Source organism: Hyaena hyaena, unplaced genomic scaffold (genome assembly GCF_003009895.1).
Source record: "Hyaena hyaena isolate Hyena2069 unplaced genomic scaffold, ASM300989v1 scaffold_102, whole genome shotgun sequence".
In the NCBI taxonomy this organism is placed as follows: domain Eukaryota; kingdom Metazoa; phylum Chordata; class Mammalia; order Carnivora; family Hyaenidae; genus Hyaena; species Hyaena hyaena.
The window spans coordinates 582,175-595,338 of record NW_024080734.1 but is presented as its reverse complement, the minus strand read 5'-3'; the positions used below and the strand labels follow the sequence as shown (position 1 = coordinate 595,338).

The following is a 13,164-nucleotide window of genomic DNA, read 5'->3' as shown; positions in this document are numbered from 1 at the left end:
GGCTGGGTGACAAAGGCACACTGCTGGCTCCCCAAGTCTGGGTTTCCTGGTTGGCTTCCTGTTGCTAACCTCACAGGATTGGGTGAGGATTTAAGGAAAAGATGTGCAGAGTGTCTGGTAAATGGAAGCTATATTATTATTGTTTGTTACTGTTCTTACTGCCGACATTACCGTTACTGCCGCGTGACAACAACATCTAGAGTTGTGATGAGAGTCCTAATTGAAATGAGATTTGACGCTCAAACTCTGTTTAAATAAGAATCCATGAAATTTCACTGTTTGCCTCATTTCTGTAGGACAAGACGGAGTGCTCAAGACCCCATCAGATTTAATAAAAACTCAGATGCTGACAATTTTCAGAAAATGGAACTCAGAAATATCACCACCAGGGCCACACACTGTTGAGCCAGGAGAACAGTGATGGGATTTTTAGAGGTTAGAGCTGACTTTCCTGGGACACAGCCACAGTCTCTGCAAGATGCCTTGGTGAGAAATGACATCTGCAATTTCAAGGCAAAGGATCGTATCTGGTCTTCTACGGTCGAAAATGGAAAAGCGGGAATCATTTTCTTGTCTTCGTTGAGATTTTTGCCACTGGTAGTTGGAAGAGCAGACATTTCTAAGTGAAACATTTGGGATTTCACAGTTTGGATTGAGAAAAGGCAGACCTGGGAAGCTCAAGCCTGTAACCGGGAGAGGAAGCGGGCGGAACAGGATTAACAGATACGATAAGGGACACAAGCTGCAGTGTCTACACGTGACGTCATGGTGTGTCCAGCTCCTCAGCTTCTTGAGGACCCTCACTTCTTGCTCTTTTGGAATGCCAATGACTGCCATAATGGGACTTCTTGAACTGTTGAGGAAATTGGACGCTGGACCAGCCACAGGTGTGGGGCTTGGCAAAGGGAACTGGAGGCCCCCAGGGAGAGACTGGGGTGGACAAAGGCTCCAAAGACTCAGGCACAAAGGTGTCCGACAGACAGCACACGGTCATGGTTAAAAGCCAAGCTTCCCATCTGTCTTCCTGGGTTTGAATCCCAGCCTTTCCACTTACCAAGTGGATGATCTTAGATCACTTCATGCCTCTGTTTCTTCATCTGGGTAATACTCATCCCCACCTCCTAAGTCTTGATATAGGAAGTTAATTCTCATCATGTCTATAACACTGTTCTGAGGACAGTCGAGAGCAATCAATTTGAGCTCTTATCACCATTCTCTCTCATCCCTTAATATCCCCAGGGACTCTTTCTTATAGAAGTGAGTGTCCACCCCACGTCTCCAGATGACTTTCCCTGTGAGCCCCACATTGCCCTGCACTTCATATCCACCCAGTGCTGACATCTTTCCCAAATGGAGTCCTCAGCCTCTGCCCACCAACATCTCCTCCTGCACAGCTCCCTCGGGCTACGGAGGTGGGCCACTGCTCTGCACTCTCTTCTCTGCCCGGCTTGGGCTTCATCTGAGGAACCTAGGATTCCTCTAAGAAAAGCTACCCCTTCTGACCTGTGACAAAATCCAGAGGGTGGAGTTTTAGTCCACGCTTTCCCTAACTCTTGACCATCTGGTGGTTTTTTCCATTCCTTTCCAGAAGAGGAGAAAGATGATATGAAGATGACCTGAGGAAGATTTTGGCAGACTCTACTGGTATCCCTATGCCCCAGCCTCCATGGAGGAGATTCCTTGGGGTGGCATGAACGAAGTGGGCAAGCCTGGCACTTAGACAGGCTGGAGCCAGGTCCCTTAACATCCCTGCAGGGCCTGGGTGGCCTGCTGTCCCTCCCCTCTCCAGGCCTCAGGGATGCAGCTGACGAATTATGCAACAAGGCTAACTGGAGTCATGAAACCATTTTTATTGTCAGTGAGAAACAGCAATGCTTTAGAGACGATCAGCTAGGAAGAACACTGGCTGGCTGTATTAAAAAATGTAAAGTACAAAACTATTAACCAAAAATAAAATAAAAGAATATTTAAAAGGCATTTCTGTTAAATGCTAGGACTTAGAAAATGAAATAAAAATACAGCTCCTTATACCTAAGAAACTGGGTTATAAAAAGATGTGCCGAGGATACTGGGGAGAGCACAGTGGGAGAAAGTGTCCTTGCTGGTTCCTCATGACCAGGGCCCACAATCCAAGCTGGGCATCCTCACCCAGCACCTGGATCACAGGTGTTTCCTCTGAGCGAGGGCAACTGGTAGGAGGTCGTCTCCCCACTGTGTGAAGCATCGATGTCCCACCGTGGCTCTCTTCCTCTGGAAACTTCTCTCCCTGGCTCCCGATGTGTGGCCCTGGTCAGCAGCATCTCACAGGTCAGAGGACAGGAAATCGGGGATCTGCTTGCTATCTTCAGGAGATTTGCTGGCCAGCTTTGTGGGAGAAGAAAATAAACATGCACAATCCCAGGATGGGATTCTCATGAGCACCAAGGTGGGGCCTCTTAGCCCCAATCCCAAGGATTCCTGCCCAAAGCCCAGGGAGGATGAGGGGCCATGACCTTGAATGTGGCCAGAAAGGCAGCACCCCACAGTGCTTAGAGCACACACTTGGCTGTTGCAAGCACTTACTTGGGCCAGTCGCCTACCTAACTCTGTGAGCCATGTAGAATCCTCACAGGGGTGGTGGAAGGTCAGATCGGACCATGTTTGCAAAGTGCTTAGCATGGTGCCTGACTCACTGCACGCTCACAGTAAACTTGGGATTATTATAGTAGCAGAGTTCAGGTTTATATCATCTTGAGGATCAGAAGTGCCAATGGTACATTTTTTTTTTTTTTTATCTCAAGTGAAGACCGCCAAGTAACAATAGGAGATGGGACTTGAAAAGTCAGGCCTTGGAAACTAACTTTTAATTAGTAGGATTTTGTAATAAAAGTTGAATAGGAAAGCTCTTCCAAAAAAAAAAAAAAACTAAAAAGCACTTCCAGGTTCTAAAGATGGCCAGCTATTGTGGCTCTGACCCAGAGCCTCCGTACCAGAAGGCAGCTTTGGTAAAGGACAGTTATTGCTCCTGAGGTCCCAGGGGCCCTGTGTGTCCCCTTGGGACGTCCCTGTGGCCCAGCCGGACCCAGTCCTGCTCGGAGACCAGGGCCCAAGAAGAGAACTGCAGTGGGGGCACTTCTGGCTAGGGTCCCAAGCCCTGTGGGCCCTGACCAAGCCTCCCTGGGGGTGCACACACGCACATGCCTTCATTCCCCACCCCTGCCCCCCATTTTCTCCTCTCTGCGTTGCTTTCTTCCCTTCCCCTTCCCCATATACCCTTGTCTTCTCATCCTTCTGGGTCCTCACCATCGTCTTGAAGAACTGATTTACTTTCTTCCTTTTGAGCGTCTTCTTGTCACCCTCTGAGAGAGGGAAGAAGGTCTGACTGAGGCGGGGGGATGCGTTGGCGTCATCCATCGCAGGCATGCCAGCCACTGAGAGCGCCAGGGCTGGAAGGAGAGTGTAGAGTGGGGGTGAGTGGGTGGGTGGAGTGGAAGAAGTGCCCAAGGGACAGGAGGGTGACGTGGGGGTGGCGGGGAGGACACAGGCTGTGGGACGGAGTCCCGGGAGGCAGTCACGGAGCCAGGCGGGAGGCGGGAAGGCCTGCCTGTGGCCCTGAAGGGGGTGTTGAAGCTGTCTTCCTGGCGAGGCGTGCCAAGCCCACAGACAGGGGCCTGCCCCCGGCCCGATCAAAGCCTTGCCAGGGCTTCCGTGCTGGAAATGGGGGGGGGAGGGGGGACGGGTGAAGGTCCCTTGGCCACTGGGGCCCTGGTTTCCTCGGGGATGTGGCGGTGGGGAGACAATGTGAGCTGACTCTTCCTTAGCCTTTCTACACCGGGGGCCTGGGTTTCCTTTTTCCCCAAGGCAGGGGCTGCTGGGAACAACTGCCGGTTCTAGCTCCCAGCTCGGAGAGGCACAGACCTGACCAATCAGCCACCTCTTGCCTCTCGGTTTTGATGTTGGCAAAATGGGGACAAGGGCACAGACCTCCAGGGTATTGCAGTGCTGCGAGCGGGTGACAGTGGAAGGACTGTGTGTCTGGCTGAACGCCAGAGCTTGGGGCAGGTGCGGCTGTCCCGCCTGGTGTGGCTGGGTGGGGGGTTAAGTACGGGGTTCCAGGGGCAGAGGGCCTGGTCTACACTCAGCCTCTGCCACTGCCTAGCTGGTGGCATTCTCAGTGCCTCAGTTTGCTCATCCACACAATGGGGCTGATGACATAATCTACTTCATAGGTATGTATTGAGGCGTAAATAAAAGAGGAATGTAGCACAGGGAGGGCCTAGTGGCGGTCAGCACTTGAGAAATAGCAGATCTCTTTGCTGAGAGCTGCCTGCTAAGGCCCACGGGGCAGTGCTGGCTGTGTTGCTCCTCCCTGCTCTCGCCCTCGGCACAGGGAGCCTGACCCAGAGTGGCTGACCCTCGAGGCAGCGGCATGTCAGATGCAGCGACCTCAGGTGTGCCCATCCCCATTAGGGCTGTAGCGTCACCCCCTACAAACTAGGAACAGTCATCCGTGTGCTGCTAACCTCCTCCCTGGATGAGGCATGAGTGATGGGGGAAGTAGGTGGCGACTAAGCATTAGACACTGGACCTCCATAAGATGTGCTGGCAGTTTCTGCAAGTTCCTGAAGTAGGGTTCCAGGTCAAAGAAGGAAACACGGGGCTTCTGGCCCTGGGGGAGGCCTAGCTAACTGCAAATGCAGGGCCGTTCCAGGGCCACCAGTGTGAGAAGTGGATTCCTGTGATTCCTGAGGACAGGAGTGGCAATAGACCTCCACCCCAGCCCAGGACACCGCTTGCAGGTCAGCTTCCCCTACAGAACGGGTGGGTGTGGTGTGAGCTCAGAGGAGGGAGGGTGCCCCTGAGCAGAGCCTCGTGCCCCCAGGGTGCCTGGCCCCTTTGCTGTGTAAATACAGTCTCCACCCATCCCCCTCCCCCCAGGCTGGTGACCCATCATATCTGTGCCTTCTGGCACTGGTGGTGGCAGGGTGCATACCTGGGATGGTGGGCATGGACTGACTGGCAAAACTCATCTGAGACAGGATGGAGGACCTGGGGGGAATGGCTGCATGCTCCGAGAGGTTGGTGTCGCTCATGAACTCGTGCTTCCTGGAAAGCTGAATAAATACACCACATACACACACATGCGCAAACACACACAGACACAGACACACACACACCACAGAGGCTTAGCATTGGGCAGCTCGAGGCCTTGAAAAGTCAGTGATAAGGGCTTAGCAAGGCTTCTGTGGACCTAGCTGCAAGGTGATTTATTCTGTTGTGTATCAGTCCATGCCAGCCTGCCATGTATGGTTGCGCAGGTTGCATACTATCCAACGCCAGGGGTTGGTTGGGGAGGCATTGAGGCATTCATTTAAACTATCATATGAATGATACCCCCTAGAATTGTAGAACACAGAAGACTTATTTCTAGTCTTCTCCCCTGGCAAGACCCTCTCTGGGGTCTATGGGAAAGTTTGCGGAGGATCTTCTCTTTACTAGGAGGCACCTCAGGCAACCCCTTGCCCTTTCGTAGGTGCCCTTTCTGGCACCCCTCTGCCCTTTCCTAGGCTCCAAGAATGCCTTCAACAAACCTCTCCTTCAGGGGGAAGCTAAGATTTGGACCCAATGACACCAAGTTTCATTACTAAACAGTTATTACTTATGAGACAAAAGCTCTCCAAGTTGGGGCCGTGAGTCCTTCCCTGCCTCCCCAGCTGGGCCCCTGGCTCACTGGGGGAGCCTGGCAGGGTCTGAGCCATCAGCGGGGGGGAAAGGCCCTGCGGCTGGCGACAGGGTCCGAGATGACCGTCCCCCCCCCCCCCCCCAGCCCTGGGAGGACAGCGTCTCCCGTCTCACAAAGCCCTGCACAGTGGTGGGAACGACGTGCACGGGCTGAAGCCTAACGGCCTGGGTTCAAATCCCGGCCCGTCTCGTCGGGCTGTGCGGACTTCACCTCCCTGCGCCTCAGACGCTGCCTGGGCTTGAGCCGCCTCACTGCAAACGCGAGGCCTGAGTGGGACCGCCTGGGGGGGGGGGCGGAGATGCGCGCGCGCGGCTGCAGGCCGCTCACCCGCTTCAGGTCCGAGTCGGCGGCGGCCTTCTCGTCTGCGAACACCACGCTGCTCCTCTTGGCTCTCTTCTTGGACCTCCGCAGCTTGACTTCCGGCAGAGTGCTTCCGGCGGCGATGGGCTCCGCCGCCTCCGCCCTCGGAGTCTTGGGAGCGGCTAACTCCAGGTCGAAGCTGGCGGGCGGGAGGAGCAGCGGTAGACGCCGCGGTTAGAGAGGCCTCCGCGGAACGGCCTTGCGGGGGGGCCGGGCTGGCCGCGTGGGCGCTGCGGGGGCACCGGGCAGGTCAGCTGACCTGACCGGGTTTGGGGACCCAGGAAGAGCCATCTTGCCTCTCAGGCCTCGAATGACCCCCCATCGACGGCACCAATGACAGCAGCCGCACAGGGTGGTTGTGAGAGTTTTAGTGAGGCAGCAGGAAGGGAGAGGCTTTTAAAAAGAAGGTAGCAGGGTGGCCTCTGGGGGGGAAGGAGAAGCAGCAGGTGCTCGGGGAGCTGGGGGCGGGGGTGGGGGCAGAGACGGACCTCTCAGGGGTGGTCTTGCTGGGGGTGCTGCAGTCAGAGTTCATGGACGCCATGGAGATGATGGACATCTGCCTGTAGGAGCGCAGCATGGACCGTGGGCGGCCCACTCGCCTGTCCTCAAAGTCGGGCTGCGGGGGGAGAAAGGGGGGGAAAGAACGGGGTGGTTAGCGGCACGGCCCCCCCGGCTTCCGCCCCACCCCCCCACTGCCTCCTGCATCCGACCGGGGTGGGGCTGCAGGCCAGAGCAGGACATCAGGACATAAATTCCTGGCTGGCTGAAGCTAGGTGGTCGTTGTTTTGGAAAGGAATTTGGCTGGCCTTTGTTCCTGGCTCCTGGGAGGTGATCTCTTAACCCTGGCAATTTCTCCAATGACAGGAGTGTCTTCGTTCTTCATGGTGGCCCCTTGATGAGAAGACTCAGGCTGAAGGCCAGGCCAGAGAGACCATCCATGTGGTTGGGGGGGGCGGGGTTTGGCTCCAAACCAGGTGATGGAAGTTCAACTCTAGGTAGGGGAAGGGGCTGGATACTGATTTCAGTCACGTGGCCAATGAGTTACCCTCATCATGACTATGTAATAATACAAGCTTGCAACATTTAGGCTAAAGTTGAGTTTCCTGGTGGGTAATTGCACATCAACGTTCTGGGAGGGTAGGTAGGGTGATGGGTCCTGCAGGCATGGCAAGCTGTGTGTCTGGGACCCTCCCACACCTCACCCTGTGCATCTCTTCATTTGGTTGGTCCTAATTTGTATTCTTTATAGTAAAACTGTAATCATACGCATAGTGCTTTCTTGCGTTCTGTGAAATTCTGCTAACCTGAAAAGATAGAGGGAGCCCCTAAATTTGTAATCGGTTGGTCAGAAGTACAGGCGGCTCTGGAACCCTGGTGTCAGAAGTAAGGAGACTTTTGTGGAGGACTTTGGCCTTACCCTGTGAGATGTGACCTAATTCTGAGTAGGTAACATCAGAATTGCACTGCAGTGTCAGGTCATTGTTGGAAGACACAACTTGTTTCACAGAGAAACTCTTGGGCCAGTAGACAAGAGAGCCAGATCTACCTCTGTGTTCTTTCAGTAACTCACTTCCCCCTCTGGGCCTCAGTTTTCTCATCTATAAAATCAGAGGGTTGAGCCTCATGGCCTCTAAGGGACCTCACAGCCTTGACGTTTTAGGACTCTACTTTCTGGGGGAGGAAGATAAAGATGTCCCTATGAGCACCAGGCCATTGGCTGCTATATGTCACAGAGCTTATTAATGGCGAAAAGCACTGGCTTTGGACGCCAACAGAGCCAGGTGAAAATTCTCACTTGCACTCACTTGTTAGGTAGCCTTTGGGAGTTACTTAACACTTCTGAACCTCTAAAAGAGATGCAAGGAGTTGAAAATCATTCCTACTTCCCAGGAGCATTGTGGGATCAAACAACTAGTAGGTGTCAAGTGCTGACATCAAACTGGGCACACCCTATGTGCCTCCGCAGGCAGAATGGCTTCTCTTCTTAGTGTAGTCCCTCAGTGCCCGGGGCTCACTTTGTACCTGGCGTTCACCTGGGGGTGGCTGCGAGGGAACAGGTTTACAGGGAGGTGCCCCTGGGTCAGCTCTTCGTCCTGCAGGGCGGGTTCCTTGCTGGGTCCCTGCCAGCTCCAACCCCCAATGCTTCCCACATCCCTTTCCTCACCCCTCCCGGCCACAGGGACCACCCGTACCATTTCTCGGACACCATACTCCTTCTCCACCTTCACTTTCAGGTTCTTGAAACATTCTTCCATCCGGTCGTGGAAGGGCCGCAGATTATCTGACACCCTTTTCTCATGGATTTTGATCCCAGCTCCCAGGAAGGGGATCTAGAGGTAAAGGTGGTACATGATGAGCCAAGGGCTGGCCCCCTGGTGGCAGCCTGGGACTTGGCCCATGTAAAGGTGGCTGAAGCCAAATCAGCCTGCTTGGAACTTGTGGAGGGCATTGGAGTCTCTGAGACCCTTACCCAGGGCTGCCAATCCTGGGAAATAGGGTATCTGCAGCCCTGGGGTTGCTCTGGAAGGGGAGAAAGACCTCCAGCTGCCCTTGCCCCATAGGAGGGTCGGAGCCCCATTAAAGGCTGTATGTTTAAGCAAGTTTCCCTCTATGAATCTACTAAGGGGCAGAGTGTGGGGCCAGTGGGGAGGAGGCTCTGTGGCTCTGACGTAAAGCCTTGCCCAAGAAGCTCTGGGCAATGCAAAAGGGAAACTCGAGCATCAGAAGCTGGGAGATAGAAGACAAGAAGGGCTGAAAGGAAGAGGAGTGACACAGCCTTACAACATGGAGGTCCTATTATAGCTTATGTGGCTGCTGAAGAAGGATATGGAAGTGCTGATACACTAAGGTACCAGCCAATACAGAATTTTTAAAAAGTGATGTAATATCCTTGGGATGATGGGGGAGGACAAGGTGACCGATGTGAGGGAGTTAAACTTATTTATCAACAAAAGAGGTCAGTGGGATGCTGTCTAAATGGTAGTTAGGAGGAGGAGTAGCTGAGCCATGGTGGCTACTACTAGAAGGAACAGCTGAGAAAGTTAGCAATGTGGTCCTGGGAGACATAACTAAGGGTGCAAAGAGGTGGAATATAGATTATGCTGAAGCAAAACAATTAGCATTTCCATGATGGCAACATAAAGACTCTCTGCCTCCTTCTCTGGGAGATACCCTGGAAAAGACAAGGTGGGTGAGATACTGGAATCTGATCTGACCTATGACTTGGCCCGTGGGTGGAGGATGGCAACTGGCCTTCCAGAGCTGGGGGGGGGGGGAGGGGGGAAGAGGAGAGGGGGGTTAGGGATAAGAAGAGGCCAACCTGCCTCTAGAAACCCAGGAGGGGCTTAGGGATTGGAGGCACCAGGTACCCCAGAAAGTTAAGGTGACTCGAGGAGTCGAACACAGAGGGATAGATTGAAATTCTGTGACAGCAGCAGTCAGATCTCCAGGTGGTCACCGCTTCACCCTGTAGCCAAGTGCTCTTTTCCCATTTCCCCAAGAAGAAGGAGCTTTTCCTCCAGAGCAATTAGGACAAGGAGTACTGGGCTCCAGGGTACCAGGCACAGCAGAGGGCAGGGATGAGGAGCCAGACTGAAAATAGGAGGTGGAAGGGAAAGTCTGCACACTGCTAGTCAGACCTTCACCTTCCAGCTCATAAATTCCAGCAGCATACGCTCCAGGACGATCTTGCCTGTGTTTGAAAGATTTGTCGCTGGAGAAAGTGAATGGCGTGTTACACAGACATTTGTGGCTCACTCAGTTACCACATAATGAGGCCATCCAATTGACAAAGCCATCATCCATGTACACAGAGCTTCACTTAGCTCTTCAGCACTGCAGTCCCAATGATGATCACCACATTGAGGAAAACTCTCTAGTATAAAAGACATAGATCAGAACCCACAGATAGGAAAGAAAAGAAAAGAGAAGGAATGAAAAAAAGGAGGGAAGGAAGGGAGGGATAAATGAACAGACTTGGAAAAAACAGGGAGGATGAACAGGCCCTAAGAAACATTATTTTAAAAAGTTTAATGGGGGCACCTGGGTGGCTCAGTCAGTTGAGCATCTGACTTCGGCTCAGGTCATGATCTCACAGTTCGTGGGTTCGAGCCCTGCGTTGGGCTCTGTGCTGATAGCTCAGAGCCTGGAGCCTGTCTTCGGATTCTGTGTCTCCCTCTCTCTCTGACCCTCCCGTACTCATGCTGTTTCTCTCTCTCTTCTTTCTCTCTCTCTCTCTCAAAAATAAATAAAACATTTAAAAAAATTTTAAAAAAGTTTAATGAATATGTAGAAACAGAAGAGATCCTCCATCCATGAAATAAGACAAATATTAAGAAAGAGAATGATAATAGAAATACCACATATAAAAACTAGTAATATATAAAGAATGAAGGTAAATGGATAGCTTTAGTTATACATATTAAAAAAGACCAAAAAATCAATTATCTAGGCATCCATCTCAAAATATTAGTGAAAGAACAGCAAATTAAACCCAGCAAGAGTAAAAGCGAAGACATACTGAAAGTGAGAGTAGGCATGCATGACAAAGGATACAAACGTACAGCAGAGAGGACTGACCAAGCCAAAGCTGGTTCTTTGGAAAACTGTTTCTTGGTACCCAGTAAGGCTAAAGATGCCTGATTTGGAAATTCTAGTACCAGATATATACTGAGGGAAGTGAGTGCTTATGTTCACCAAAAGACATGAACTAGAATGTTCTTTGTAACTTTATTCATACTACACAGGACTGGAAAGCAACCCAAATGTCCATCAACAAAAGGATACATAAATAAATTGGCATATTATTCAGTATGTTGTATATTCATGCAGTGGATGAGGGAAACAAAAACCACAAACCTGTGATATATGTAACAACCTGGATGAATCTCAAAGGCATGATGTTGAGCAAAAGAAACAAGACTCATAGTAGTACATACTGTATAATAGCATTTATATAAAGTTTAAGAACAGGCAAAACCAACCTATGCTGATAGAAGCTTGGCCACATTTATCAGAGCTAGATATTCTTCTGTACTATAACCAACTTCATGCCTAGGCACACACCCAACATATAAAGATGCTCATTCCTTGTAATAGCCCCAAACTACAATCAACCTAAATCTCCATCAGTTGAAAAATAAATAATTATAGCTATAAATTTTAGTTATACAATCCAGCTGTACAGACTATTATACATCAATGAAAATGAGGGGCTTCTGGGTGGCTCAGTCAGATGAGTGTCCTACTCTTGATTTCAGCTCAGGTCATGATCCCAGGATCATGGGACTGACCCTGTGTCAGGTTCTACACTGAGCATGGAGCCTGTTTGGGATTCTCTCTCTCCCCCTGCCCCTCTCCCTTTCTTACACTCTGTATCTCTAAAACAAACTAACAAAAAAACAAACAAATAAATAAAAGAAAATGAATGAATCATAGCTATATGCAACAAGATGAATGAATTTTATAGGCATAGCAAGCCTGATGCAGGGCTCGAACTCACAAACCATAAGATCATGACCTGAGCCGAAGTCAGATGCTCAGCCAGCCGAGCCACCCAGGCTCCCTGAAAACTATTTTTTTTAATTTTTTTTTTTTTTGGTTTTATTTAATTTTGAGACAGAGCATGAATGGGGGAGGGGCAGAGAGAGAGGAAGACACAGAATCAGAAACAGGCTCCAGGCTCTGAGCTGTCAGCACATAACCCGATGTGGGGCTCGAACCCACGGACTATGAGATCATGACTTGAGCCGAAGTCGGACACTTAACCGACTGAGCCACCCAGGCGCCCCTGAAAACTATTTTTTAAAAAGCAAGGAAATGATTACTTCAAAAGCAGGATAGTGGTCAGCCTTGGGGAAGACTGGCAATGAGTACAAGCCGGGCTTGTAGATACAAGCTGGCTTCTGGGTGCTAGCAGAATTTTATTTCTTCATCAGGGTTGTGGTCAAATGGATGTCCATTCTGTGATAAATCAATGTGCTGTATATTTTTGCTTTGCATACTTTTTTATATGTGGTATTTCACAAAGTGTTTAAAAGACAAATGTACTGTAGACATCTTTCCGTGCCAGTAAATATAGAGAAAATCTTTACAAAGAAAAAAAAATTAAGCATTCAAGCTAGAGATCTGTGAAATCTTGAATACAAAAAAGTACTTGGAAAGCTCTGGCTTTCGTTGTGTTGCTAGACTAGGTCCAAGGACATTCCCCTTTGAAATCTCAAGTTCTCTGGCTTTGAGGAAAATTCAAAGTGTATCTGGCTTTGTGAAACCAAGATCCAATTTAGAATTAAGCTCCAAGGGGCAAGGAGCAGGCCTATATTTGTCCAGCACTATTTGTCCAGGCCTATATTTGTCCAGCACTGTGGCTGGGCACACAGTAGGATCTCAATAAATACAAGTTACAAGAATGAACAGATGGAACAGACAGGGAAGAGGTAATTCGCCGTATGTAGTCTGTTCACAAGGCTGCCTTGCCTTGGTGGAAGGGCAACATCTTTGGGTGTAAAGTGCTCATAGTTTGGGTGCCTGGACTCTGGGTGGGAGGGACATGGCCCCTGAGTGGGACTGGGTGGAGAGGGGCCTCTGTAACATGGTGGCGGGAGTCTGTGCTATGGAGGAGGTGGCCACTACGAGGCGCTGTCTGAAGAGCCCAAGCTAATGTTTTCAAAGTCCTCTTTCTTTGTAGTGTCTGCCCATTAGCTCTAAGACTTTGGTAGAATTCTTTCTAGAAGGCACAGCCTGGAACGAGCTGTGCTATGAGGCAGAGCTTCATGCTTTGGGTGTGGTGGGCACAACGTGAAAGATCCATTACTGGGTGGTAAGACTCATTCAGGGAGAGGCCCAGGGCGGTGATATGGATTGAGAGTGACACCCAACAAATTTGTGTGACATGCTAGCCCTCCCTAGGGCATCCCAGAACTAACCGAGAAATGGAACCAATCAAAGCCAGGCCTTCCTGATTCCTGGTTTGGGGCTGGGAAGGGGGAACTGTCATTATTTGGGTATTACAGGGCGTGATGACCTCAGAAAGCTGAGGATCTTGGGTATGTCTGGGTTTCACAGGTGGCACAAGGTAAAAAGGG

At 50.8% G+C, this 13,164-nt stretch overlaps 1 protein-coding gene across 1 annotated transcript in view; it reads right to left on the bottom strand.

The window, feature by feature from the left end:
* Positions 1 to 1,826: 1,826 nt before the first annotated feature.
* The window catches only part of DOCK2 (dedicator of cytokinesis 2), a 415,239-nt gene continuing 403,901 nt past the window's right edge, over positions 1,827 to 13,164 (bottom strand). The window contains exons 47-52 of the mRNA XM_039235715.1: positions 8,275 to 8,412; positions 6,571 to 6,698; positions 6,050 to 6,221; positions 4,973 to 5,093; positions 3,283 to 3,425; positions 1,827 to 2,364 (exon numbers count right to left, since the gene is read on the bottom strand). Coding sequence (XP_039091646.1) covers positions 2,302 to 2,364; positions 3,283 to 3,425; positions 4,973 to 5,093; positions 6,050 to 6,221; positions 6,571 to 6,698; positions 8,275 to 8,412 — 765 coding nt within the window. The 3' untranslated portion in view covers positions 1,827 to 2,301. The remainder of the gene's footprint in view (positions 2,365 to 3,282; positions 3,426 to 4,972; positions 5,094 to 6,049; positions 6,222 to 6,570; positions 6,699 to 8,274; positions 8,413 to 13,164) is intronic.